The sequence below is a fragment of the Triturus cristatus genome, chromosome 9 (assembly GCF_964204655.1).
Source record: "Triturus cristatus chromosome 9, aTriCri1.1, whole genome shotgun sequence".
Classification (NCBI taxonomy): Eukaryota; Metazoa; Chordata; class Amphibia; order Caudata; family Salamandridae; genus Triturus; species Triturus cristatus.
This window is the reverse complement of record NC_140592.1, coordinates 616,154,890-616,182,420: the sequence shown is the minus strand read 5'-3', so window position 1 is coordinate 616,182,420 and position 27,531 is coordinate 616,154,890. Positions and strand designations below refer to the sequence as shown.

The 27,531-nt window shown below is 46.1% G+C and overlaps 1 protein-coding gene across 1 annotated transcript in view; it reads left to right on the top strand.

Annotated features, from left to right (window-relative positions):
- The first annotated feature begins 8,056 nt into the window (after positions 1 to 8,056).
- Positions 8,057 to 27,531, top strand: part of SLC1A5 (solute carrier family 1 member 5) — a 28,226-nt gene continuing 8,751 nt past the window's right edge. Inside the window, exons 1-5 of the mRNA XM_085625656.1 lie at positions 8,057 to 8,757; positions 15,393 to 15,435; positions 17,459 to 17,545; positions 18,283 to 18,449; positions 21,099 to 21,332. Coding sequence (XP_085481782.1) covers positions 8,240 to 8,757; positions 15,393 to 15,435; positions 17,459 to 17,545; positions 18,283 to 18,449; positions 21,099 to 21,332 — 1,049 coding nt within the window. The 5' untranslated portion in view covers positions 8,057 to 8,239. The remainder of the gene's footprint in view (positions 8,758 to 15,392; positions 15,436 to 17,458; positions 17,546 to 18,282; positions 18,450 to 21,098; positions 21,333 to 27,531) is intronic.

Genomic DNA, 27,531 nt, shown 5'->3' with positions numbered 1-27,531 from the left:
ATCCAGACCCCCTCATCAGCAGTTGGTGGGTGTTACACTAGTACAGCGGCCTGGCTTCTACTTGGAAGTAAACTGCGCAGCTTTATTCAGGAGAATAATTACACACGCTACACAAGCGTATGTATGACCATGAGGCCATAACCCAGGTCCGTTTATTTTATATCCCTCATCCCTATGTCACACCGTGACCATCGGAAATAGACAGGGAGGGTTACCTTACAAAACACCCTCCTGGGGTTAGCATAGTGGGCTCAACCAACTAACGTGAACATAACAACAGCCATCTCATTAGGAACGACTGTTGTCAAGACGACAAGATGAACAATGAGGATAACTGGTAAGAAACCTGGGCATTAACACCTACAGTCTGGTGGGGTTTTGTAGATATATGTTATGTCGTGCCTGTGACGCAACAGGCACGATGCGTTGGGTTGTGTGACCTTAAGATTAATAAACGGTGGCGTGCATGTGTAAGGCCAGTAAGGAGTACGACCGCGAGAGACACGAAACGAGCTCCCAAGCCTCTGAGTCCTTTTATGCAGCCCCAGGCCCCTAAGTGACCCACAACACCCGGCAAGGTCGCATGTCATCGTGACCCTGCCGACATAACAGCTGGCGACGAGGGTGGGCGTGCCCCGTGTGTACCGTCTCCGTGCTGTGTGGCGGCCTGAGAGGTGTCACCCTGACCTCGCAGCGCTCGTGCCACGGCACGCTCGGGACCCTGGTGAGCTGCGGGTTGCTCCACGACGAAGGATCTTCTCCAGCACTTCATCGCGAGTGGCTGCCTGAACGCTGCGCCGTATTGTCATCCACGCGCATAGGCTTTAGAGGGCACGAGACCGCATCCGCGGTGGTGCGCGCACCCTGTACACGTCAGGCGATAATTCCACCCTGTGTCGGGCGTAGATTGGCTTCCCAGGCAGAAACCGCTTCCCCAGGAGCGATGCACAATGCCTCAACCTTTCTCAAAGACACCTTCCACCTAGTGTCGCTAGTAACGCACACTAAAGTAGGAAACGTGCCCTCAAAAAATGGAGAGACCAACGAGACCCCTTAGACTAGTCTCTCCCACAGCAGTAGGTCCTAGGTAACATAGGCGTGGAATCTATAGGCAGGATAAAAGACATAAGAGGGAGAATTAGCAAGCATATACAAGAACAGTCTATATACCCAATTATTATACTGATAATATATTCTATGGGGTTGTGTACTGTGCCAAACTTACTTGTATTTACCACAGAGGCAGAAGAATGCAGGAGTCTCTTCAAATCAATAATACCGACTGTTATCCTGTCAACCGGTATGCAAACAAAACACGAACCAATGCAGCGTGTAAAATATGCAGCAGCGACCGTGAACGCGTTTTGGCGTTCTATAGTTAAGTTGGTGTCCGTGTGAAAACACGTCCTCGCGTTTTCTCAATTACAGGCCAAGGGGAAGGCGGGGGCCAGGTAACTCGATAATAACAGTGTCCAACTTAGGAAACGCTAACTCGCGTTTAATAAATTCTTCCAAGAAATACTTCCAAAAGCAAAAAGAACGAGCAGCCAATACGGAGTACAAAAAGAGTTCAAACAAGGAACAAAACGCGTTCTCGCGTTCTGATTGGCTGACAGTCTGGGTGCGGAATAATACAGGATCTGATTTGCTGACAGTCCGGGTGCGGAATAATACAGGATCCGCCAAGGGTCAAAAACGTACACACAAAAATACAAAGAGAAATAGCCGACTCTGTAGAGCTATAAGTAAATCGAGTTATGAGGCAATCGAGGCAGAATCCAAACGGCGTGTCTGACGAGTTGAAGAGGGAAGACACACAATCCAATAGGGCCGCTTGTGGAATGGACTCTCAATAGGCACGTAATCCAGAGGTACGAGTGTTGGAGGAGCGCCAACGGTGCGAGGCTAGCTTCTGTAGAAAGAGTAGGAGGAGGAGTTCACAGGTACACGGCAGGGTGACAACAGGAAAGCCAAGCACTGAGGCCATTGAGAGGACGGCTTAAAAACCCTCCCAGTCATGTGACCTGTTCAGGGGCAGTATGGGACAGTACACAACCCTCCTCCCTCACACTGCATTGTGGGATGGGTAGTTTTAAGGACGACACAAGGTACCCGAGCCCTAACACCCTGCCTCGTGTTTGAAGACCGGCCGTCTGTGGTGGCTGCTTCGCCTCACGTGCACACCACATTGCGCGTTGGCCCTGGTGGGAAATTAGTGACTCTGAGATGCCCAGTAATTGGGGCAGACACCACAAGGGAGCAGCACACAAGCCCCTGGCAAAGCACAAGCAGTCCAGCACAGCGCACCGGCCTTTGACCAAGGCCCACATAAGCCAGAGCTGCGCAGAGGCATCTGCCCAAGGCCCAAGCAGTATTGCACGACTGCGCCACTGACGAGGATTTTGTCCCCAGCGTCAGGTGGCAGGACCACGCGATCAGGCACTGCAGCGAGGAAGACCCACAGGCAGGGGGTAGCAATGAATCATAATGTCCACCATTCCCCCCATCGAACCATTTGTGGTAGAAGGATCCCCATCGTCACTAGCGCCAAAATGGAAGGACTGGTTTGAAAGGATACTCGTATACTTCGAGGCTACAAAGGTCCACAAGGACCAAAAGAGGGCCAAGCTACTGCACTTGGGGGGCAAGGACATTCATAACATAACTAAGACGCTCGCTGAGGCCACGCCTAAAACTCACCACACGTTAATCAATGCCCGCAATGGACACTTTGAACTGATGGCCAACCAAAATTACGAAAGGTTCACATTTCGACAGGCGCGCCAGCTCCCTGAAGAGTCCCTTGACACATTCCAAGCCAGGCTCAATGATCTAGTGTCCACGTGCGGGTTCAGAGACGAAACGGAAGAAATAAGAGGGCAAATAATTCAAGGCTGTGCGTCAGCGAAACTCCGTGAGAGAATTCTAAAAGAATCTGGAAGACCCCTGGCTGACATACTAACACTCGGTCGCACCAAGGAGCTATCGAAGGCCCGAGCAGCCCACATGGAGACCGCCGTCCAATCACCAGTCAAGATGGAACCGGTGAATGCCATCATGACGAAGCCAACGCCGCGGTGGAACAAGAAAGGAACAGGAACCACACCTCCGGGACAGGCGAAAGCCTTCGGATACTGCGGTGGACCCCCTCACACAGCAGCAAAGTGCCCAGCCAAGGGCAAGCGATGCTGAGGATGTGGACGGTACAATCACTTCGAAAAGGTTTGCAGGTCAAAGAAATACCGAAAGCCCAGACAAGTGGTCAACACAATTCCGGAAGGCGTGGAGAGCCTAGTGACATGGATGAGGACGATGAAGAAGAGAGAGTAGTCCACAAAGTGCACATGATCGGGACCACCACTCGAAAAGCCCGACGACTTCCCCATTGTCATGTCCAGGTGGGTTCGCATGACGTTACAGCAGTGGTGGACACAGGCACCACGATCAACATCATGGTTGCCACCCTGTACTAAACTATGGACCCTGCCCCAGTGCCATCACGGTTTTGCCTATGGCCAGGATACATCACTAAAGATAAGAGGCCGGTTCAAAACCCCCATCTCCCATGGCGCTCACTCCGTCACCACCAATGTGTATGTGACGGAGGATGGACAAGGCATGTTACTAGGTTGCCGTGCTGCAGAAGACATGGAGGTAGTGACCTTTGCTGTTGGCGTACACCAGGAGTCTGTTCAACATATCCTGGAGGAATTCGCAACAACATTTGAAGGGATTGGGAAGTTCAAAGGCAAAGAAGTACATCTCCACATCGATCCTACAGTACAACCCGTAGCCCTGCACCACCGGTGAGTGGCTTTCCACTTGCACTCCAGAGTGGAAGAGGAACTAAAGGAGCTAGAGGCGGTGGGCATCATTGAAAAGGTGACGGGGCCCACCCCATGGGTCTCCCCAATCGTTGTCACCCGGAAGCCGAAACAACCAGGAGCAGCTAGAATCTGTGTGGACATGAGGCTGCCGAATGCTGCCATCAAAAGAGAGCATCACATCACACCCACAATCGATTATCTGATCGGAGAAATGGCGGGAGCGTGCTGGTTCTCAAAATTAGACATGAGGTCCGGATACCATCAGCTAGTAGTAGATGAAGCTTCCCGCAATATAACCACCTTTTCCACGCACATGGGTCTCCAAAGATATACTCACCTGAGTTTCAGGGTGTCCAGTGTGGTGGAAGTCTTCCAGAACGTGATCCAGTAGCTGTTTACGGACATACCAGGAGTCATAAATGTCAGCAATGACATCATGGTCCACGCCAAGACAATCACTGAACATAACTCCCGACTGACTCAGGTGCTCCGTATGTTGCAATACGCCGGACTCGCGCTCCTCAGAGAGAAGTGTGAGTTTCTCAAAAGGAAGATACAATTCTTTGGGTACACCTTCTCGGAGGAAGGAGTCAATCCCGATCTGGACAAGGTCTGTGATATCAAGAATGCAGCTGCCCCCACCAACGTTACCGAAGTCTGCAGTTTCCTTGGTATGGTGAACTATTGCGGGCGATTTATTCGAGACCTCACGACGCTCACCCAACATCTGAGGGAACTCACGAAGGACTCCTTCCCTTGGAAATGGGATGCAGATCAAGCCAAAGCATTTCGAGACATCAAAGATGCTCTCTTGGAAGCGACCACCCTCACGTTCTTCGATCCCAGAAAGATGACACTGATTGTGGTGGATGCTGGCCCAGGCCGGACTAGGAGCCGTGTTGCTACAACGGCAGCACGCCGAAGAAGATTGGTCTCTGGTGGCCTGCGCCAGCCGTTCCCTCACGGACACTGAACATCGGTACTCCCAGATAGAGAAGAAGGCCATTACAATACACTGGGGGAGCCGTCACTTTCACCTCTACGTGTATGGCAAACCATTTGTTGTAGCGACCGACCACAAACCCCTAGTAGCCCTGATCTCAAGGACATCCACCAAACCACCACCCAGAATCGAGAAGTGGATGCTGCAGTTACAGAACTACAACTGCCGGGTGGAGTATCCAAAAACCCTGGGGATTACCTGTCGCGTCACCCGAGGGGGGCCTATGATCAAGAAAAGGATGACGCTGATACTGAAGAGTACGTCAGGTGTTGTTACAGTCCGGTCATGCCCAATCCTGCTCTCTATGGAAGATTTGCGAGAGAAGACGAGCAAGGATGACTGTTTACAACGCGCAAAGAGGGCCCTGAGACAAGGCAATTGGCATCGGGCAAAGGAAGAGTGGAAGATGCTTACCGTGGAGGCACAGTGCATCATGGATAGCCTATACCACATCAGGGTAGAACTCCCCGAGGACTCCACTGGATGCCTCCTGTGGGGACACCGACTAGTGATACCGTCGGCCCTGACTGCCAGAGTAGTTCTGCTAGCACACATAGGACACCAGGGAATGGTCAAGACCAAGTCGCGGCTCCGGACCAAAGTATGGTTTCCCCTCATGGAGGAACTTGTGGAGGCCACCGTCCGCTCCGGTCAGGTCACTGGAGAAGTTACCCGCCCAGCTCCTATAATTGCCAAACCGAGACCCCAGAAGCCCTGGTTGTGTTAGCTTGGATTTCGGCAGCCTGCCAGACGGGAGGTACTGGTTTGTAGCCATTGATGATCACTCTAAGTATCCTGAGGTCGAATCATAGCCTCCCCAAACGCAGTGGAGGTCATTCCAAAACTGGAGAAAATCATGGCGACACACGGCCTCATCCAGGAACTGAGAACGGATAATTGACCTCCCTTCCAAGGGCAGGAGTTAGCTGCCTATCTCACTACCTTGGGCATACGGCACAGGAGAATCACGTCGAGGTGGCCACAGGCGAATGGATAAGTAGAAAGATTCATGTGCACTTTGAATAAGGTGATCCGCATTGCTTACGAAAAACATCAATCAGTGGAGCTAGCAATCTTCACCTTTCTTATGAAGCTATCGCCAGACGCCACATACCACCACTGGTGTGGCCCCGGGGAGAGTAGTCACTGACTCCATTCCTCACCACCCCCAGTGGTGTCCAGCGACACCAGATGAGGTCCAAGTAGAAGCACAACGCACCCGGACCCACGCCCAAATCAGTCGAAGGCGACGGGCCCAGCCTGTGAAATTCGTGAGAGGAGACTTTGTGCTGCTCAAAAACCGAGTGACCAGTGGGAAATTTCGATTGCCCTATGAAAAGGACCCGTGGACTGTTGTCAATGTGAAGGGCACCCGGATCATCGCGAGAAGAGGAAGAGAGACCGTAACAAGAAATGTGTAATTCTTCAAGAAATTCCAGCAGGCCTCAAGGGCGGATCCGGCTGACACGCTGGATGATCCACCTGAATTCCCTGGAGTGACGGAGGCGAGCGTGGACTCAGGGTCCGAGACTCCCCAAGTACCGAGACCGAATGACACTCCTAACCAAAGCCCGACACCCGCAGAAAGGTCAGTAGCTGGTGCGTCAGTGGAGGAGTTTTGCAGTTCCACTGATGGTCAAGGCTACTCGCAGTCTGGGGAAGAGGAGAGAGAGTGGAGTGGCGTGGCAATTCCCAGTGTAGACTTCGCAAGAACCCTGAGCCGACGCGCAGGTTGCGAGATTATTTCACGCAAGAATGTTCCTGTTTATTTAATGATGGTTGTATAATTTGAGTCAGTGACTGTCAGGGATTATCATGGACCGCTGAATGCCACAATGGGAAATGTATTATTGTTTGATGTTTGTTGGGGAGGAATGTTATGGTGTGCCTGTGAAGCAACAGGCACGCTACGTTGGGTCATGTGACCTTAAGATTAATCAACGGTGGCGCGCGTGCGTAAGGCCAGTAAGGCGTATGACCGCGAGAGCCACGAAACGAGCTCACAAGCTTGAGCCCCAGGCCCCTAAGTGATCCACAACAAGTGCCATTGCGACCCTGCTGACATAACAGATATATAACTTGGTTACCCATACCTACATTATTACAAAATTAAACAATCTTATTGAGGCGAACCTTGTTGAACATGGACGGTGAATAACCAAACCCTTATATTTAAAAAAAAACTAACTTTTACACATGGCACATAAATGCCCGCCCCCTCCCATAAGCTCACACACGCGCGCACCACCTACAATACGTGTATGTAGGGAAATGAGTTCTCATACCAGAAAGTTATACTGTCGCTGACCCAAAACATTAGCCATGGAAAATAAGATAACTATTTGACATTAAGGTTTTGACGTCACTATCCACCATGAGCAGCGTTCACTTCAGCCCCTTAATTGGCGCTGCAGCTTAAAAACACATCCGGCTACCCTCGCCTTCCTTTACTAGTAATGACGCATGCACTCGCCATCCTTCCCGCCCAATTTGAGTCTCCTGTAACTCCCCTCCTTTGACCACGCCTTCGATTGCGAGGTTTTCTGTTATGTCCGCCCACCTCTAACTAACAATACACAGCTTTATACTCGGAAGCGAGGCTTGAAACGCTTCATTTGCTAGTAGTACTAATAAGTGTATCGAGCGATAGATAAGTATATTCAAAAGGCAGAAATAGAATAGCGCAAAATGTTGAATTTTGTATATTTGAAACGACAAAACCCACAATCTAACTGAAATATTAAGTCTGACTCTGGTTATATTTTATATACGAGTTAAAAAACGACCTAGATTATATTTTCGTTTTATAAGAGTATCGATACTTTCACCTCGTGATTCTTCCAAGGGAACACTTTCTCCCAACATGCAGTCATAGGTGTGAGGCTCTCGTTCAAAAACATGCCAGCAGGACAAATAAGACACGTGCCTCCTTTGGTACTGGCGGCGCTACAAAATGGTATCCCATTTGTTATCATGCCGCATACATAATTCTGTTATAATTTCAAAATGTATTCATGCAGAAAAATAAAGATACAATTCGTCTAAGATCAGACGGTGTACGCTGGACCCTGGTGACTTCGCAGTAAGATGGCTACGGTCGCTGGGACAGGATGCTGCCTCTAGCTCCGCTCAGACTGCTCGATGTAGCCCTGAAGAGGGAGGCTGTATCGGGCTTTAAGAACCGCCCCCGTCCCTCCCCCACCCCGCCTACTGTCAGCTGCAGGCAGGAGGCGCGTCTGTGCTGGGACTCCCTGTCCCCGCACCTCCTTTTCCACGCCCTATCTTTTCAGCCGGTCTTCAAGAGGCTCTCGCTGCCCAGGTGCGATCCAGACCGAGAAGAAAAGATCTTGGAGGGCAACGGATCTGCAAGCCTCGGAGCCCCTGGACACAACACTACCAGCCTAAAGATATGGCAGACACCTTGAAGAGCGCCTCTAACGGGGATGTCGCTAACGGTGGTCCGATCTCCCCAGTCCGCGAAGCTCCGTCCCCGGGTGGATGGCAGCGGTTTCGCGCCTTCCTTGCCTCCAACGCCCTGGTGCTGCTGACAGTGCTAGGTGTGCTGGTTGGGGTAGCCTTGGGGATGGGGGTGCGCGCCGTGGGGCTGTCCCATGCCCAGCAGCTGGCATTTGGCTTCCCCGGGGAGCTGCTCCTGCGACTGCTCAAGATGATCATCCTGCCGCTGGTGGTGTGCAGCCTGGTGGCGGGTGCAGCCTCCCTGGACCCGGCCGCGCTGGGCAAGCTCGGGGGCTGGGCCATGCTCTTTTTCCTAATCACCACTCTGCTGGCATCGGCTCTGGGGGTCACTATGGCGTTCATCATCCAGCCAGGGGCCGGTGCCACCATCAGCAGCCCGTCCCTGGGGCTCAGCGACGAGGGGATCCCAGACTCCAAGGATGTGGGAGATTCTTTCTTGGACCTCATCAGGTGAGGCAGAGGTCGTGTAAGGGGTACGGTTTTGGCACATGTGGCATTATATGACCTGTCTCGGGGGCTTAGTGACTTAATTACTGGTTATCCCAGAAGCACACATGGGGAGGTGTTGCGGCATCTGATTCCATTCTAGCTGCTTGACAATGCCACCTTAACCTGAATAGTTGTTAAATAGTAAAAAAAAAAACTGCTTTGAGAAGTTGAAATGTGGACTACTTCAAGGCAAACCGGCGCACAAACTCTCCGCCAGCCTCCTTAAAGTAGCCCTTGGTTGTCAGCAGGTGGGTGCGGGGGGTTTTGGGACCCAAGTGGGAGGGCAGTTATTGGTATCCCAGTAGGTTTAAAAATGTGCGTTTTTATAGTGTCCGCGCAGTGTTCTGTTCTATCGGTCGTTACTTCCACTGTATGCAGTTAAGCCCGTCCATTTCTGTGCGCCCGTTGGTATTTGCAAGGACACCTCATTCATCCACGCACCGCCCTCCCCCGCGCTGGAGCTCAGCCAAAAATAAAGCTAACCTTTCTTCTTCGCTCTGCGTGGCGCCCCTGACCTGGGATCCCGCGCCAGCTGTCAGACGGTGCTTGCCTACCCGTATAGAGCCAGGCTCCGCTGCATTAGCAGTGTGTGTGCGTGTACTCGTGCCAGCTGCCATGTGTCGACCTCCTGTGGCCCCTCCTATCTCCTGGCGTCTGATGCAATGTTAGCAGTAGATTGAGTGACCGAAGAGCACATGGCTTTTCGTCGTCACCAGGCTTGCGCAGGCGGGCCCACTCCAGGGCTTCGTGACACACGCGACGTGGGCGGGGAGTTTGGTTGTGGTGTTCTGTAGTTAAGGGCACCGCTTGGTTTGTTTTCGGTGCATACCCCAGCTTGTCCTACCACCGCGCCCTACCAGATGCACACCCTTGATGGGCCTTGCTGAGTCATGTTCAGATGGCACATTTTTGCTTTCCACCTAGCCACGACACAGCACATTTCTTACCATTCTTGTTGTTCTCTTGTGATGTAGAGATACATTTTAGCGTGCTGAACAGCAGCTGAGCTCTGGTTTCCTTGGAGAAGCATTCCCCTTATTTACAGTTAGCCTGTTTGCCTTGGTTCTGTACAAAGTCACCCTGAATTCACATGCATCATTTATTCATCCGAGGGGAATTGGTTAGTTTTTACTCTCCTGACCGAGTCCCCCGGTAAAGTCTCTTTGATGAAAAGTCGCATTGGTCCATGAAGGCAGTTTCAGTGCCAAATGTTCAGGATAACTGCCGTGTAAACAAGCTGCACTTATATTCATTGATTGCAAATTATTCTCGTGTGGACATTCTGTACCGGCGCTGGACAGGATATCTCAAGATAGTGGACCGCGACAGACCCATCTCTTGGTTCTGTAAAATATCCTGGTGTATCAGTCTGTTTCATCTTCACTGAGACTGCCGACTCGTTTGGAATTGTTTATTTTGGGATTTTATATCGGTGCTCCTGGAATGCGTGTGCACATTTTACACCAGAACTCAGTTCTGTAGTGCGTGGCTGATGGTCTAGCTCAGTGGTTCCCAAACTTTTGACTCCCGAGGACCCCATTGAGTCCCTTCTGGAAGTCGGGGACCCCCAAGCAATTTCCACAATTTAAATTTCAAACATTAGAACAGTATTTTCCAAAAAATACACAAACAAGTGCACACCCCAAAAAAATCTTATATTACTAACGATTTTATATTGAAAAAGTTTGCATAAATCTAATAATTTGAATGGGACGGTTGGTGCTGCATCTCTGCAACTAACTTTTTAATACTTGGTTTTATTTTGCGGTACGAGGCTCCTGCCAGGGGCGGACGGAAAACCCCAAACAGCCCTGGCAAGTATTTTCAGATCAGTCCCCCATGTGATGCACACCAAGTGCAGTGAGTGAGCCTGACCACTATAAAAGGGGGCTTTGGGGAGCTCTCCTCCCTAGAAAATCTTGGAAAAAATTGTGCATTTTACAATACATTTGTCATTATATATTGAATTGTATTAGCTTTTAAAGCATAGTAAATGATGACCTTACAGTGCACCAGGATACAACAATCTTTGTTGGGGCTATCAATGATACCCTCACTATCCCCCCCCCCCCCCCAGCAGTGCCTCTCATCTCTCCATAGTTCCTCTGTCACTTGTATTTCATTTGTTTTATAGCACCTCTCCTGCCACTGGAGAGTGTCAGAGCACTTTACATCACACACATACAGAGACAATGAATCATACATCAGTGTTTAGAAAAGGTTACATAAGGCAAAGGGGACTACAAGGTGTTCTCTATATTGGTAAGCATTTTATAAGAGTGCTTGGTGTGGAGAAGCACAAACTCAGGATTCAGAACATAACACAGTCCTTAGCATTGACTTTAATAATAAGAATGTATTTCTACCCAAACAAACCTTTTTTAGCACCATCAGGATAATGCTGGAAAAAAAAACATAACTTACTGACTTGTACCATGCAGTTTGCATGCAGCTCTAATGGCAGTTCATAGCTCACTGTGATAGATTACAAGTGTAACTTTTGAACTGCACAGTAATAAAAGAATCTCTGTGACAAAAGCAGTGACCGACTAAGTTATGCACATAAAATGTATATATATTTTTTAATGCATGGTACACGTTTTTGCAGCAGGCACATTAACCTTCTGAGCTATCTTAGATGAGTCAAAGCTTGCATTTCACTCCAGCTGGTACATTAATCACCAGAGTCATCTTAAAACTTTTATTCTTGCCCGACAACTGCTGATTATGCAAGGAACTTTGCAGTGCTTTTAAAACTGCTGCCTGGGGACCCCCTGGGTATGTGTCACGGACCCCTAGGGGTCTGCGGACCACAGTTTGGGTACCTCTGGACTTTAGCTTGTAATTGTCTCGTGGGCTCCATTTCCACTGCAGCTACTCCCTTTATGCACAAGGTTTCTAGGGTCCCCATGACCCCATTTAGGATTCTGACTCCTATGGAAAGCAGCAATAGTCCTCTTTTAGGGTCTCATCCTGCGGATCAGTGCATCTTGCTGCGTAGATTGTGCCTGCGGGTATTTGAAGCTGGTTATGTGCTGGCTCAACTTGAGCTGAGTCCTATGTGCTACAGTAGAGAACAGCAATTTATCACGACATCTCGATCAGGTTGGCTGATTATTTTTCTTATTGGTTTCGGTGGCTTTATACCAGCTAGTCAGACTTTCCTGTTACGGGCCCCCACACTGTGGTTGACTGCTATGGAAGGGACGATCCTTCAGTAGTGACCTGTCCAGCAGGTGAGCCGGATTTTCCTCAATTTGGTACAGATCTGGCTTCTGTACCTATAGCCAAGGGACTTTTGGCCAGAATAGGGTGGAGTACTTTGGGCCCAATGGCCTGCTTCCATTCTTTGGTTGATTGCGCCCTGGTTCTACTGCAAGGTTATCTGTGGTCAATTTTTTTCCCCGAGTTAAAAGGAGGTGTTGGAAGGTGATTGTGTAACTGTTTGAATAGTATCGAGTAGCACCTGCAGGTCTTATCTTAGGCAGCTGCTTTACACAGTGATAGCAGGCCCATATTTAGGAGGCTAGATAACATTGCTATTGCACTAATGATGAGAACAGTGATACCAGTGACCCGCTTGGAGTTTAGCCTGCCTATGTCTTTGGCATTTGTCCATTTCCTTCCTGATTAACATAATGAAGCTTCTGATTTTGGGTTTTGCATAGAACAAAGGTGCCCCGTAAATATCACATGTCAATTGTCATGTTACAACTTAGGTTTTCACATGGAAGGGTCTAGTTTGGAATCGAGAATCCTTAATAGCTAGTAGACATGAGCTTTATTGATGGAAGTATGAGACAGCCAATTCCGTGCTCCAAGTGGTCTATCATCTAAAGTCACCTTTGGATTACATCAAACTGTATGTCCAAATCAGTGCGCAGACTACCTCCATCAACCAGCCAAGCCCCCAGCGTGTGTGGAGAGCCTCAAATGTGCTGTCTCAATGGCATCGGTGACTTCCTCCAAATAGTCCCAGAATTCTCCAGCTCTGTCACCAGTTACACCTCAGAATAATACTCTGTAGCAAAGTTGAAGGAAATGACCCACTACTATTGCATAACACCTATCAATACATTTAAAGGGCACAGATTTGCACTCCTACAGCTTCTAAATAAATTCAGTCAAACACCTGCCATGAGTTGAGGACATCCGCCCAAATCCTTGCTCTCTTCTAGTACCTAAATATAGTGATCTGGGAATTCAAAATGGCGACTTAAAGGCACTTCAGCATGGTCAAATATTGCAACGCAGGACACTCTTACTGTGCTTTAAACATTTCCACTTTATTATAAATACACTATACCAGTTCCTCTGGATCACCTTCAGCTTCAATGTCAAAGTGTTCAAGACATGCACACATGAAACCATGCATACTTTGGTTGTTTAGCTTTTAACACTTGACAACCAACGACAAACCAGAACCTCGACCGCCCTCAATCCAGCACAAAAGGACTTACCCTATATTATGATCTTCAGGGTGGCTGCCCTTACCTCTGAACCAAGGTTGGGAGCACATTTTTGATTCTTTAAACATCAAGAATGATTTCCAAAAGTTGCTTTGGAAATCAGTGACTGTTACATACAATTCTTAAGTGCCTAATTATTGCCACAAGCGGAGGTGTGCAATCCCCCATACAAAAAATAAACACAAACTTGCAGATTACATTTAACATATTTCTGTTTGGTTCTCCAGAGGGAAAGTTTTGTTGATCAGTAGACACAAACCTACAAATTTATGGGTGTTCACCAATGTTTTCTAGTTGCACATACTATAAACATACACATTTCTTCATCTTGACACATGTCAATATAGAAATTGCGCCACCCGTTCTGAATTTCCATATTAGCAAGTCCCACTAGCAAGGCTAAAAGATGTACATTCGTATTTGGCTTTAGCTTCGCAATTATATTTTGTGCACACCTAAAATGGAATGAGCGTGCCAAAACTTTTAAGAAACTGGCAGTCAGAGGCATGGGGCATAAATGCCTACAACTTGGTGAAAGCCATACCTTGCAGGGGAATCCAGAAATTGACCTTTTATTACTTTTTTGTCTTTGCGTTGCTGGTGTGGTGTTTTGAGGCTTGTTATGTGTAAGTTTTAGAAAACCTGGTTTTGCGCTGAAGGGGAGGAGGGTGACGGGTCAGACCATGCTCTAGTCTGTAATTTGTCTCCTTGAAGAGTTAGTTATTGGTAGGAGGGAGGGGTTGACGTCACTTGGCGCTCTCGCCCCTGGACGGATTCCTGATAATTTTTATTTTTGGACTCTGGGCTGTGACCACATGCTTTACTGATTTGCTCAGCAGTGAATGAGATGTTTATTTGACTGTAATTGAGACCAGTTTCCTGAAGTTTTAGAACTAGTTTGAGCCGGAATGGGGCACAGCCGAGGCGTGTATAATGGCAACTCCATTCCAACACTCCTGGAGGGCAGGGAGGTTGCGAGAGTAAACCACTACTACTACCATCGCCACCACATCACCCACAGCAGTGTTATTCAAACTGTGGATTACGACCCACTGGCGGGTCGCGAAAGTTCAAGCAATACATAGAGGTTTTTAAATTCTATATTTAACTGGTCATATTTGCTGTGCTTCAAAGACCGAAGTCAAATGTCAGGCTGTGTCTCCTGCGTATGTTTAAAAAAAAAAAAGTTTTACATTGGTACTGGCGATAACAAGCTCCTTACTTTGCAGTCAGAGGAAAACAACGTCATGTACGTCACAATCTTGCGGGAATTCATGAAGTGTGGAAGGCAAGGCAGTAGGATGTCATTTTTTGTAACATACATCAAAATGCAAATACCTGCAATTGCACTGTACACATTCAGCAGAAGGGACGATAGCAGATTTAAACAAAATAAAATTTCGAAGTGTGAAACCAAGATTTTAAGAACTAATCACAAATACTTGTAGATGGACACATTATAAATATTCACTGATACCCGAATTCCATGCATAAATATTTGTGTAAATATAATGTTCTCAGTAAAACTATGTCTTTGCTAATTTAGTGAACATTTCAATGGAATATATGCGCTCTGTATAGGACAATGCGCCACAACCTGATGATTTAGTTGCATTAAAACATTGCATGTCTCGTCCATTAAAGCTGGGTGGGTCGCAAAAGTTTGTCGTAGTAAAAAAAAAAAATGGCCCGGGGTTCTAAAAGGTTTAGGCAGCACTGCCGTACAGTATGCCCCAACTCTATCAGGTCTGATGTTCTATTCTGGTTTCATTGGAAGGAGGCTACTTAACAGGTTCCTCTTTGCTTCAACTTCTAAATGAAACCTTGGTGTTAAATAGCATGCTGTTGTGGTTGCAACCACACTGCCCTACTCCTGACCAGTCTGATGCATAAGCTACTCTTTGAAGTTGCATGTTCCTGATTAAGTGTGCTGCACCATTGTCCTCTCATTCCTCAGTTAAGGATATTATTCTCTACGCTTGAGCAGTGCTGCACATGCAGAGCTTTCTTTTGTCTACATCTGACAGGTTCAATAGCCTAATGCCACCATTTGTTTCTGCATTTAACTTTGCTTTGGATCTAGTTCAAATGCCACGTTACTAATGCATTTTTCCCCTCTCTCCTCAGAAACATTTTCCCATCCAACCTTGTATCTGCTGCATTCCAGTCGGTGAGTGACCCTTGCGTACAATCTTGTTTTAAGAGGGTATCCATTAATGTTGAAATCAACGCTGCCACCGGATCCTTCCCAAGCTCTGTGGCACTCTGTTGGACCGGGTTGTGGTGGGACTTCTAGCAAACATGGATGATCAAGCTTAAGTCGAATGCTTTTGAGAGGGCTGAGTAGAATAAAATGCGTTATTTCCTGGGTAAAGCCTTTAAGTGCTTACATACCAGCAGGGCACAAGTCCTAAACAAGCACTGGCATAGCCAATAGGTCTCGCTTTTGGGACCTTATAAGTATTTAGTTATGCAACTGTTGCATGGCTAAACACTTATAATGTCCCAAAGGCGAGACCTATTGGCTATGCCAATGCTCAATTTCTTTCTAATTGCGGCACTGGCGCTTTACTTTTAATGTTAAAAGTAAAGCACCGGTGCTGCGATTAGCATGCTAAAAATGCTACAGCCGGTCCCAGCTTGCAGTGCATGTGCGAGAGTGCTGCAGTAATCGCACCATATGGCACCTCTGCTGAAGCGCGCGCCCACGCACATGCACTGCAAGCTGTAGCTGGCGGTAGCATTTATTAAAGCCCTTACTAAAGTCTCTCCGAGCAGCGCATGTGCGCTGACTCAGCGAGACCTAAAAAAGAAGGTGGGGGACTAACCTAGTTAATCGGAATGCAAGTGGCATCACGGTGTGTGACATCATGGCACACGACATCACAAAGTGGCATCAGATCTTGAGCCGCCACATATATGTTTAGCAGGTCTGTCATGAGTACATTGGAGCACATTTCGAGTACACAAGGAAACCTTCCTGATTCAGGCAGAAGATTCACACTTTTGAAAGCTACACATAAAACAATCTTGCCTTTTGTCAGCATAAACGTCCTCTACCCATAGTGATTTATAAGAAAAAATAGTGGTACTTACATTATTTTAACGCCTCCTCAGGGGTAGTAAGCACTATATAAATTATCTATCTTGTGTAAATGCAGGTAAAGATCAATACATCTGACATTCTTACAGTGCATGCATAACAACCTAAACAGGGACTGAACAAAGTGAAAAGTTGCCTCTCAAGTATGAGTGAAGTGCTAACTAGGTGGGAACCTTTTTTTTTTTTTTTCCCCTCCGCTTAAAATGCATCAGGTGTGAGGCTCCTGACTGCTCCCAGCCAAGAGACTGGAACAAAAGGAGGCCTGATGACCCCTCAAATTCGCCCTTTGTTATGTGCCCAGCAGGAGTCTTAAATAAGAAAGTGCCGTCCCCGCCTGCATGTAGTTGAGATCGAAAGCAGACAACAACGTGCAGGCGCTGCTGAATGTGTACTTGTGTTTGCAAATTACACTGGGACGAATTCAGCATATTTTTCAGTGGGGCTCAACTTTTTGGCATGGTTGACAGCGTCCACCCCGTGAAAATAGCGGGCAGATGCTGTACACCCGCGTGTACCCCCAACTCGTGCCCTGCATAACAGGTCAGGTCAAGGCTGGGTGACATTGGAGGTAGATTTGGCAAGGAAGATCAGTGCGCTCTTCACTCACCCCCCCCCCCCCCCCCCCCTGCTGCTGACCTCATTTGTGGGCATTACTTCTCCAAATTTGCTTTGGCTGATGGGAATGGCTTCCGGGCAGCAGTATTCACAAAGACTTCTAAGCTCACCTTTGCCTCTTGGGGGTTGGCACTTTGTTATATCCTGCTAATGCTAATGCATTGCCAGTCTACCACCAGTGGAATTTTAATTCGATGATGCTGTCAGAATGTTGGGAATCTGCAGTGAGTAATGACAGTTGACTGGGCTGAGCTGCCTGCTGGCTGCTCCTGGTGGGGTCTTTATCTGGTCTACTTCCAATCATCTTGTGATTCTTGTCAAGAGGACATTTGATTGGAGAGAGAGGCCGATTCCCCGCTATAGAAGGTGAACAATGCTTGCTCTTGTTATTGAAGTTAAATATTTGAGTGTTAACACAATTGTGTTGTTTATCACAAAAGTACTGTAATGCCCATTTTTCCATTTGTCTCTTCAGTATAGCACCAGTTACAAATTGGTCACCATAAAGAAGAATATAACGGACGGTCTAGGAGGCCTCAACGAGACAATTACTGTTGAAAAGGTACGCTTGCATCCTCGTCTGTCCAGATTTATACGGAAGGAGTTTTCCTTCTTGTAGAACCCGAGATAACCAATATTGATTGTTTGTTTTGACCTCGTACAGTTTTGTTGTCCTGCTCCTCCCTGCATGCCTTTTGTCTCTCCACCCTCCAACGATTTGTGTTGCAATGATGCGTAGTTTCTGAGTGCAGGCTCTGGGTGGTTCAAGTAATTATTATAATGTGCCACATGCTTCTAAGACCAAGCAAAGATGGAAAGAAAATGTACCTTCCTGCTGGCTGGACAACCTCGCGAACCACCACAAATAGAAAATATACATTGTTTGCTACAAGAGAAAGGTTCAGTCCCTTATCGCTTCACATTTATCCTTTACTGAAGGCTAGGATATAAGCCTCTCGTGCCAAGATCTTGGCTCGAAGTCCCTCCATTGCGAGAAAACAGAAACGTCCTTAGATGTGGGTATCTTGGGCTCTGGCAGTAACCTTCACACATGATTGAACTAGTACTATTTTGCAAGTTGTAAACTTTTTAAATGTGCCCGTAATATTTTTTTTTTTTTCTCCATCTTATTAAATTTAATTATGTTTTTGGCTGTTTTGGTTTAATGTGATGCATGTGGGTATACGCTTTATGTAAAGATAGTTTTCCAGGCATATTTAATGGGGCATATGTGATCAGAGAATAAGGTTTCATCCTTTTCTACCTTGTAACTCTTTCTGTTCCTACCTGTTTCCCCAGGTTCCATTTGGAATGGATGTCGACGGCATGAACATCTTGGGGCTTGTCGTGTTTGCCATTGTGTTTGGCATTGCTCTCCGAAAACTAGGGGAAGAGGGTGAAATCTTGATCAAGTTTTTCAACTCCTTTAACGAAGCAACTATGGTTCTGGTCTCCTGGATTATGTGGTACGTGAGGCACAGGCAACATGTTTACTTGGTTGTTTATACACATATTTATGCATGCCTTAATACTGAGCAGGCAAATCCGTGCCCATGGTGCATGCTGTTTAGTTTGTGTTTGATTTAGTCTGCTTTCTCACTCCTGTATTTCTCGTTTGCCTCTGTCTTAGTAGACAAGGCCTCTTGGTGCACGACACTTACCTGAGAGCGTTGCTCCTTAGTCCGGCAGGGCAGAAATTTCACATGCAACATGTGGAGATACTACTTAGTTTGGAGTTCTGTCCCTCTGAGTGGAAGAAAGGACCAATGTTTGCTTGATTACAATTGTAGGAAACTGCAGTGTGGACATTGATTTTTGAAATCCACTTCTGGTAGTTTGTACTACCTGCTAAAAACTAGTTGGTGCACAACCCAAACAACTACTTTTATTAGTGTTTTTTTTTTTCCCACTAGCATCTAAAAAAGTTATTTTGCTCACCTTAGCATTAAAACTTACAAAGGAAGCGTGCCTCTTTGAACCCCTCGAAAAATGCTGTGCAGCACAAAAGGATACCTGATGTTCCAAGGTTCCCGATTTTATTTGATTTTTTCCCAGTATTTGGCTACTCCTGTCTTAGACCGTTCGTTCTTTACATCTGTACCATGGAATGCAAGATGCACAAAACGGCCTTGCTGAACGAAAAGTTCTAAACTTTTCGTTCATTAAACTTTATATTCTGGTAGTTTAATATGATTGTCAGTGGCTCAACTTGAAAAGGAGGGTAGGGGTGGGGGGGGACAAGGATTTGCTTATACGGTCTTAAAATATTTTCAATGAATAACAGAAAAATAAGTGGTGCAATTACGGAACTGATCTAATACAAATGGTAAAATAACAGTAATAGGATATGTTCACTTAACCTAGCCCTTTTGATCTGGCTTGATTTGCGGACTATATGTGCATTAATAATGCCTTATCTAGGTTTTGTATGGCGTATTGGTGCTTTCTTTTACTTTGTGCCCTTCTCGCACAGTTCTACAGTTTTGATTGATGGGTTGTGTTGCTATGCGGTTAGTACAGATTGGTTTAACTTCTTGGATTTCTAAAGGCATTTGCTACATAATGTGAATTCGCTAATACCGGTGCTGAATGACATGAGTCCAGTTCCATACATAAGGGCATATAGGAAATAAAGTTTTTATTTTTCTGCCCTCCCGATCGAAATGGAGGCAACCCTGGTGAAATAGTCTGCCCCACTACGATTCCCACAAATGACAGGTTTTCCTTCTATGATGTAGACATGTATCGTGGGCCTGGTGACTGAATGCTGTCATTAGTGAAGTTTTTGATGATTGGCTACTTATGTACTCCTCTGCTCCGTCTGTGTTTCCTCGCACAAAACGCCCTCCTTCTTGAAGACTTGCATATAAACCATAAATACCTGGTCCGGCCAAAAGACAAGTTTCCGCTTCCCAAAATAGAATGCCCTACTACTCCTTTGAACGAGAATTCTGGAGATGTCAAGAAGGTAATCTGTAACGAGAAACTGCAACATAAGTGTGAAACGACGGAGTCCTTGACTTTTCCAAAGGAAAACACCATATGCAGAGAAGACCTTCTCCTCTATGAGAGACAAATAAATATGGTGGTGAAGGAAAGAGGTGTGATTCGAAAGTTAAATTTAGATTACACTCTCGAACTGGCCTCTGCTAAATTGAGGCCCATAGCCACATTTTCTAAAAAATAAAACCAATGTTCCCAATTTATAAGAAGGAGTACATACTTCTCAATGAGAGGGCAATGCAAGCAGAATGTGCCAGCCAAATGACCAAATTGGTAACAGTGACCAGGTCAAGTGCGGCTCACTTCATTAGTTCTACAGTTGTACTATCCCAGTAAGCCCTTCTCGAGGAGGTTGCTTGAGTCTCCCGTTTTAGCTGTCGTTGGTAGTGATGGAATTAAGCAGTGGCGTAGCTGTGCAGTTTGCTGCCTGTGGTGGTCCTAGCCATTGCCACCCTGTAGTGGTCGTAAGAGCAAGGGGGGGGGGGGGGGGGGGGGGAGGTGCTGGCGAACAAATCCTACATTTGTTGCCCCTTGCGGCTGCAGGTAAGAGCGGGGGTGGGTGGCCCCTTGCTACGCCGCTGTTTTTAAATGATGGGAGCTCAACCAGAAATTGAGTTTTGGTTCAAATCTCTGTTTTGCCTAGTGGAACGGATGACCGTGGCTACTGTGTCCTGTCAATATTGGTCTTAGACTGCTACATGTGAAAACCTAGAAGCAGTTCCCCTTTTGTTTTTTTTAAGGCCTGGGAGTCTTTAAGGATACATTAGCTGATGGTGACGTAGAAAGACTGCATGGAATGTGAAGAATTGCTCGGCACAGGCTGATCACAGCTGGTGGCCAGATGCACGCTGCCATTGCTGTTGGAGAGTACTGCTCTTCTATTTGGCTTGGCATGCACTCTTCTCTTGTTAGAATTTTTACTCTGCCTTTCAAGACAGTAGGCGTAACCGCGTAGAACTTCGCCTTGACTTTAGAAGTTGTCCCTTTTCCAACGTTGACTTCTGGGCTTAACTCAATGTTTACATGGAGGCCTCCGAGTTTATCCATAGGCTTTAGGTGTTCGGCTTATTCTATCTGAGTGATTATTTTGTTTGTCCCTGTGTTGCCTGCAGGTATGCTCCATTGGGTATCATGTTCCTGGTTGCTGGGAAAATCGTAGAGATGGAAGATGTCGCAGCTCTCTTCTCCAGCCTTGGCAAATACATCTGCTGTTGCATCGTGGGCCATGCCATCCACGGAATTCTCGTCCTTCCACTCATTTACTTCATCTTCACTCGAAGGAACCCGTACCGCTTCCTGTGGGGCATCTTCACTGCTCTGGCCACAGCATTTGGCACCTCCTCCAGGTAAGCGCCCAGATAGTGTGGTGTTGAGTGGCCAACAGCAAATAATGCAGAGCAGGTTTGGTGTCAGCAGTCTGATGGAGACAGGGGAGCAACTACACCCGACCTTGGTGGTGGGGGGGGGGGGGGTTCTAGTATTAAACGGTGTTGGTGGAGCTACCATTTCTCACACTGGAGGCCGATACAGTATTAGAATACACGTTTGGAAGGCCATTAGGTCTGGGTTTAATGCGCTAGCATATGGAAAAGGCATATGTCCTTGCCCGTTCTATCCTGCAGTGCCAAATTAAAGTCAGAGCTTTTGTCTTCACCAGTGCATTCCCCTGAGACACGGAGTAATGCTGAAGCTAAGAGGGTGTCCAGCAGACCTGTGAGCATCGGATGTCTGCAAGATGGTTGGCACCAAGCGAGTCCTGTGCACGTCAGAAATTAAAGCACTGGTGGCTTACTGGGAAATCGTCTTTTCTGAGTAAAAGTAGCATGAACTGCATAATGATAATATGCTTCCAGGGAACAAGATGGTGTGTGTGGAGGAATCTGCCAATGTGCCGAATAAAGTGCTCCCACAGACATTGAGACACACTTGCTGTGTGAAGAATAAACCGGGATAAAGAAAATCATGGGAGCTTCTATCTAGTGGTCACAAATAGAGGCGACCTTAAAAGGAAGGGGTATCCATAGAGAAAAATAAGTTGATACCTGTTCATAATATAAACGTATGCATGTGTTGGTATTTCTATAGCATGGATCTAACCCGAGAGCAATAGAGCATTACCCAGTATGGGAGGTGATGGAAAATGATGCAAGAATGCACTCATCAAGTGGTGGCTTATATCATTTTGATACTTGCACTAGTATCACCCACAATTTTAATTTTTGGCACATTGTGATTTCCTGGAACACCAACAATTTCAGTCTGTGCCAAGCTGGACTGAAAGCAAGGTCTTCATCTCGACAGCGTAGCCACTAGGCATCTCCTTCCTTAGTTGATGTACTAGAACTTACAAAAAAGCTTCAAACATTCAATGTTACCACTCCTTGTGAACACTCCTGGTTTGTTGATGTTTTCACATTAGGGCGCATCCCTCATGCTGTCCGGTGACAGGACCGAATGCAAATTATTTTGGCAATGATAAAAAAAAACGAACAGAGCAGTGTTGGCCATTCTGTGGTGGCACTAGTATCAATATAATCTTCACAACATATCCGAACGCTCAACTGTTAATGACCTCACTGCCAAAGAATCGTTGTGGAAACACAATATTTGAGAACAAACTTAACCAGGAGTTCTCTGTATCTATGTAATCTTTCCTATTTATGGAACATTACATATCACAGTCAATTAAACAAAAATCAAGTGATCAACATCAAAACCATGATTAACATGTGTATCACACACAGTCACGTATTCCTTTTAATTCTGCTTTTTACTGGCATTCTTTAAAGTAGTCAGTTAATCAGCCCAGCCAACGTGTTTTGTCCATGCGGACTTCATCAGGGCTGAAAAAGTTTAAAAATCAAACGTCTATATAGTGTATATATTCATGTGAAAATATACACATACAAATTGACTGACCTCTCCACAACAGAACATAAACAACACAAACGTGACTCCGACAATATACTGATAACAATATAAACCTAAAAATACACTATATGTACAAATACATGTATACAATTTTATATATAACACAATAACTAGGGGGTACCTAGAGCGCTTTAAGGTCCAACATACATGCTCCAAACAGATACTCTTATTATGATTGGTATGCAGGTCATATGGAAGTGAGAAAAGAGAATCGGAGGACGGAATATCAAAGGCGTTACAACAGGTCAAGTTGTTCGTAGGGTGGTTCCTCTTTGGATTTAGAGCCCTCACACGCTCAAATGAGTGTCATGCTTCATCATAACACTCATGATAATACCGCGGCGACCTAACCCGACTCCGAGGCGTCTGGGTAGGTCACCGTGGTATCGCCGTGACGATCACACTGCAATTCAGCGTGCACCTCTAGACCTCCTCATGGAGCAATAAATATAACCCGAATTAGGTTTATCCCCTTAGGCTCTAAATTTGAAAGCCTAATCGGGTGGTGGGGGATGAGTAACTTTTTTTTAATGTGGCATTTTCTGTCATCTATGGTAGTGTTCAAATAGTTGAGTCTTTCTTCAGTTTTTGGCCCAGCAATAATTGTTTTAAATGGCTAATCACTGCTGTGAGAGAAATGGGGCTTGTAAATTATAACTATACAGTCAGTTTCTATTTTGTTAGCTCTAAATAAATGTTCTTATAAAAATGATAAACTCACACATGAGCCAGACTTGCACTCAGTCACACTTTCTAATCTCCAAACAGAAGAATATTAGACAAAGATGCACACATTTTAATGTTTGCTTGCTGCAACAGAAATTCATCTTGGGAAGTAGTATTAGCAGCCATACAAGTGAAGGAGCTGAAGCCATGTAAAAATTACATTTATTCTTGTTATGGTGAGCATCGACTCGATTAAACCCATCTTCAGGATTCAATTTGATATAGCCAGAGGCAGACCTGTGAGTAGAACCATGCTTCTGGAAAAGTGTGTGCCAATAACCCTGCTGCACCTCTCTCAAAGGGCTCCTGTAGCTCAAGCCAGTGCAGAACATCTGAACCCTCAGCCACTGCAGAACTCGTGTTCCTTCATCGGCACAGATGCACTTAAATATCCATAACATAACGTTTGCATCAGCATTATTGTTGTGGCATTGTTCGTACATCTCTCACTCTGGCGTTTCCTGTTTCACACTCTGTTATTTTCCATCTCATTCACACTTTCCTCGCCTTATTTCTATCGTACCTTTCTGTCCATATTTGCAAACATTCTTAATTCTTTTACTACTATCTACCTTCTCTCTCTCTCGTCAATTGTTTCTCTCACTCCTTTCTCTCGTCAATTGCTTCTCTCAATCCTTTTTCTCATGAATTGCTTCTCTCAATCCTCTCTCTCAATGGCTTCTCTCAATCCTTTCTCTTACCCTCTCGTCCATTTCTACTCTCTCGTCAATTGCTTCTCAATCTTTTCTCTCTCTCGACAATTGCTTCTCTCAATCTTTTCTCTCCCTCAATTGCTTCTCTCTCTTTCTCTCTCTCTCTCATTACTTCTCTCAATCATTTCTCTCTCTCTCATTACTTCTCTCAATCATCTCTCTCTCTCTCCTTTCTTCTCTCAATCATTTCTCTCTCTCTCTCATTACTTCTCTCAATCATTTCTCTCTCATTACTTCTCTCAATCATTTCTCTCTCTCTCATTAGTCCTGTCATTTTTCTCTCTCTCTCTGTCTCATTACGTCGCTCAATCATTTCTCTCTCACTGTCACCCCCCCCCCCTCACTCCCCATCAGGAAGATTAACCTGGGTGAGAGATGTGGGACATTCCCACAGAATATTAGCTGGTGCTGGTTTTTCAGTCCCCACAGAATCACAGGTTTTACATTATAGGCATGAATGCTTAAAGAGCTCAAGTCTGGCTGTGAACTGGCTCACCTCAATCTATGTCTGTGCAGGGACTCACCACTGTCTGCAGTGGACAGCATACTTGGAAGAGCTCTGCTCTGTCTGCCCAGGTTCACAGTGCTAAGTATGCAGGAACTCCGCTCCAGCTCAATGAAATAAGTTACCTAATGGTCTCTGCTCTATCTGTGCATGGGTTCAGCACTATGTATGCAGGGACTTGGTTGCATCTCTGCTGGAGCTCCGCTCTATCTGCAGAGGAGTGAGTTAAGCTCCAAGATAATGAGGTATGTTTGTTGCAAAGCCTCACTCTTTCTGTATGCACAAGAACCTACTTTTCTCTGTGGAATTTATGTCTTCTAATTGTTCAGCCTATCTCCAAAAGAACAGCCAACTTCTTCTTCTCCTTAATAAACTAGGCACAGAAATTAGCTTTTTGACACAAAGCAGACCACACCCTTTTGAATTGTGTGTTTTTTGTTTTTTTGGGTTGTTGTTTTTTTAACTTAACGGACTGCAAGAGTTTGGACACAAGGTTCTGATCTCTATATACTCGGTCTTCTTATCTCTCTCAATGGCACACCCTCTTCTTTCCCAGAGTGTGATTTGTTGTGAGCATCTTCTTGATGTTTATTGCTTTTATGTCATTTTGGTATATGCTTTTCCTCTACATTTGTAGTGAGGGAATTTAGAAAGAGCAGGGAAGATCACGCTGAGACACGGAGACCATGATAAACATGAAACGAAAGAACGGTGAAATGTACGGGGTGGAAAGGGGCAAGTTGAGAACGATTAAAAGGGAGGATGGTGGAACAGGAGAGAAGGCAGTGACATGTGGAAAGAGTGACGAGGGACATAATGTAGGCTGAACAGTGCTGAGGTCCTTTGGGCAATACAATAGAAGTTAAACAGTGAGTAGGAGTAACAGTGAGTGGGAGTGAGTAGGAGTAAAATTGAGCAAGTGTGGGCATGAGAGTTAGAGTGAGTGAGGGAAATAGACTAAGGCCCAGATAATCAAAACGTTCCTACAGTTTAGCATAGCACCTAAAGTTGCTGCATTGCGTGAGAGGGGGAGAATATAAAGCATCATATCTCCAAAGATTTGGCACCCTCCTGCTCTCTCCCTAGCGCTGGCACACCATAGGCTACTGAGCGCTACACACACATTTGCACAATAGTGCAACGGTGTCTGCGCGAGTCTAGCATAGGTTTGTACTGGAAGGGTGCCCTTCTAGTACAAAAAACTGTGCTTTGACTAACTTTAAACGGATTTGTGCTTTAAAGTCCATTACATATACAAAGTGGGAAAGCGTAGGAGAAATTAAAACATATTTCCTTTTTAATGCCAGCTTTTATGTGTTTGTTAGTAAATAAGGTCTTACGATAAAACCATGGGTGATTGCATGGGTACTCCCGTGTAAGACCCATGGCATGCAGAGTAACCCGAAGCAGAGATTTGCGCTGCTTTGCGTTACTTTCAGGTAACTTTCAAGTAAATTAAATGGAACATTTTGCTCGGGTTTGCGTCACCTTAGTGATGCAGTCCCAGCGCAAAGGGTTGTTATCTGGGTCTAACTCTGAATAGTAATGAGAATGTGTGAGGCAAAATCTTGGGGAAAAAAGATGGGGTAAACTCTTGGGTGGTAGTACACCACACCACTTTCAAAGATCACTAGCCGCCACTGACGCCAATACCAACTGATGAGATTTAGCCTAGCAGCCCGAGCTGCCGACTTTGCAACTTGGGAACGAGGTTGGAATCCCACTGTCCGCTCAATATTCCATTCCCTCTTACCATTTACAGAAAAGTCTAGACTGCTGGATGGTCAGTGTATTTTAAAAAAACAAAAAACTGTTTCTTACCTTTTTTAGAATTTATTTAGCACTTATTAACCCTCACATGAGTAGTAAGCACTCTATAAATGCTATTACGAATCAAGACAATTTGAGATTTATGTTTCGTTTGCTTTCAAGCAGAGGAGGATGGCAGAGATTGCCCTTAAAGGGCAGATGCGGTCTCGCATGCCAGAGTTAATGGGCAAGCATTGTTCTGCCTTTAAAATAAAGATCAATAAAGCGCACTGCCATGCACAATTAAAAATTCCCACAAAGGGTTTGGTCCTAGATGTTGTGAATGACCTGTGACCCCCCCGCCTCCCTCCCCCTCCCCCTCACATCACCTCCTTCGACAATGCTGTAAAGCAGCAAGATAAGCTGTCTGTCAGAGAACAGAAAATGTTTATTCTTCCGCACGCTTCTCAAACCGCACTTCGCCCAGGCTTTACCAGGGGACAGCAAACCACACAGCTGCAGCCCGGGCTGCTAAACACGACGTGGGAGGGGAGGAGAGGGGGCTGAAGACCTTTGAGCCCAATGGGCGTTGCGCGCCTGTCCAATGCTATGGTTAGGGAAAATATTTTGGGGCTGTTGAGGGTCTTAGTACTTCATGCAACAAAAAAAAGCTCTCCTTGTATTCAGCGAAATTCCTCCGGAGCTAATAATCTTATTAACGAAGTAATAGTAACCACACAAGACAAGAATTCATTAGTGTCCACCAAATGCATGATAACCAGCAGTGATTAACTCAGAGCATTGGGTATGGTTGCAGTATATAAATAAATGCTTTGCCACTATGGAATACCTATCCATGGGTAAAACAGAACAGCCATAGCTGCAATGTCTCTTGCGCCAAGCTAATAATATTAGTTACAT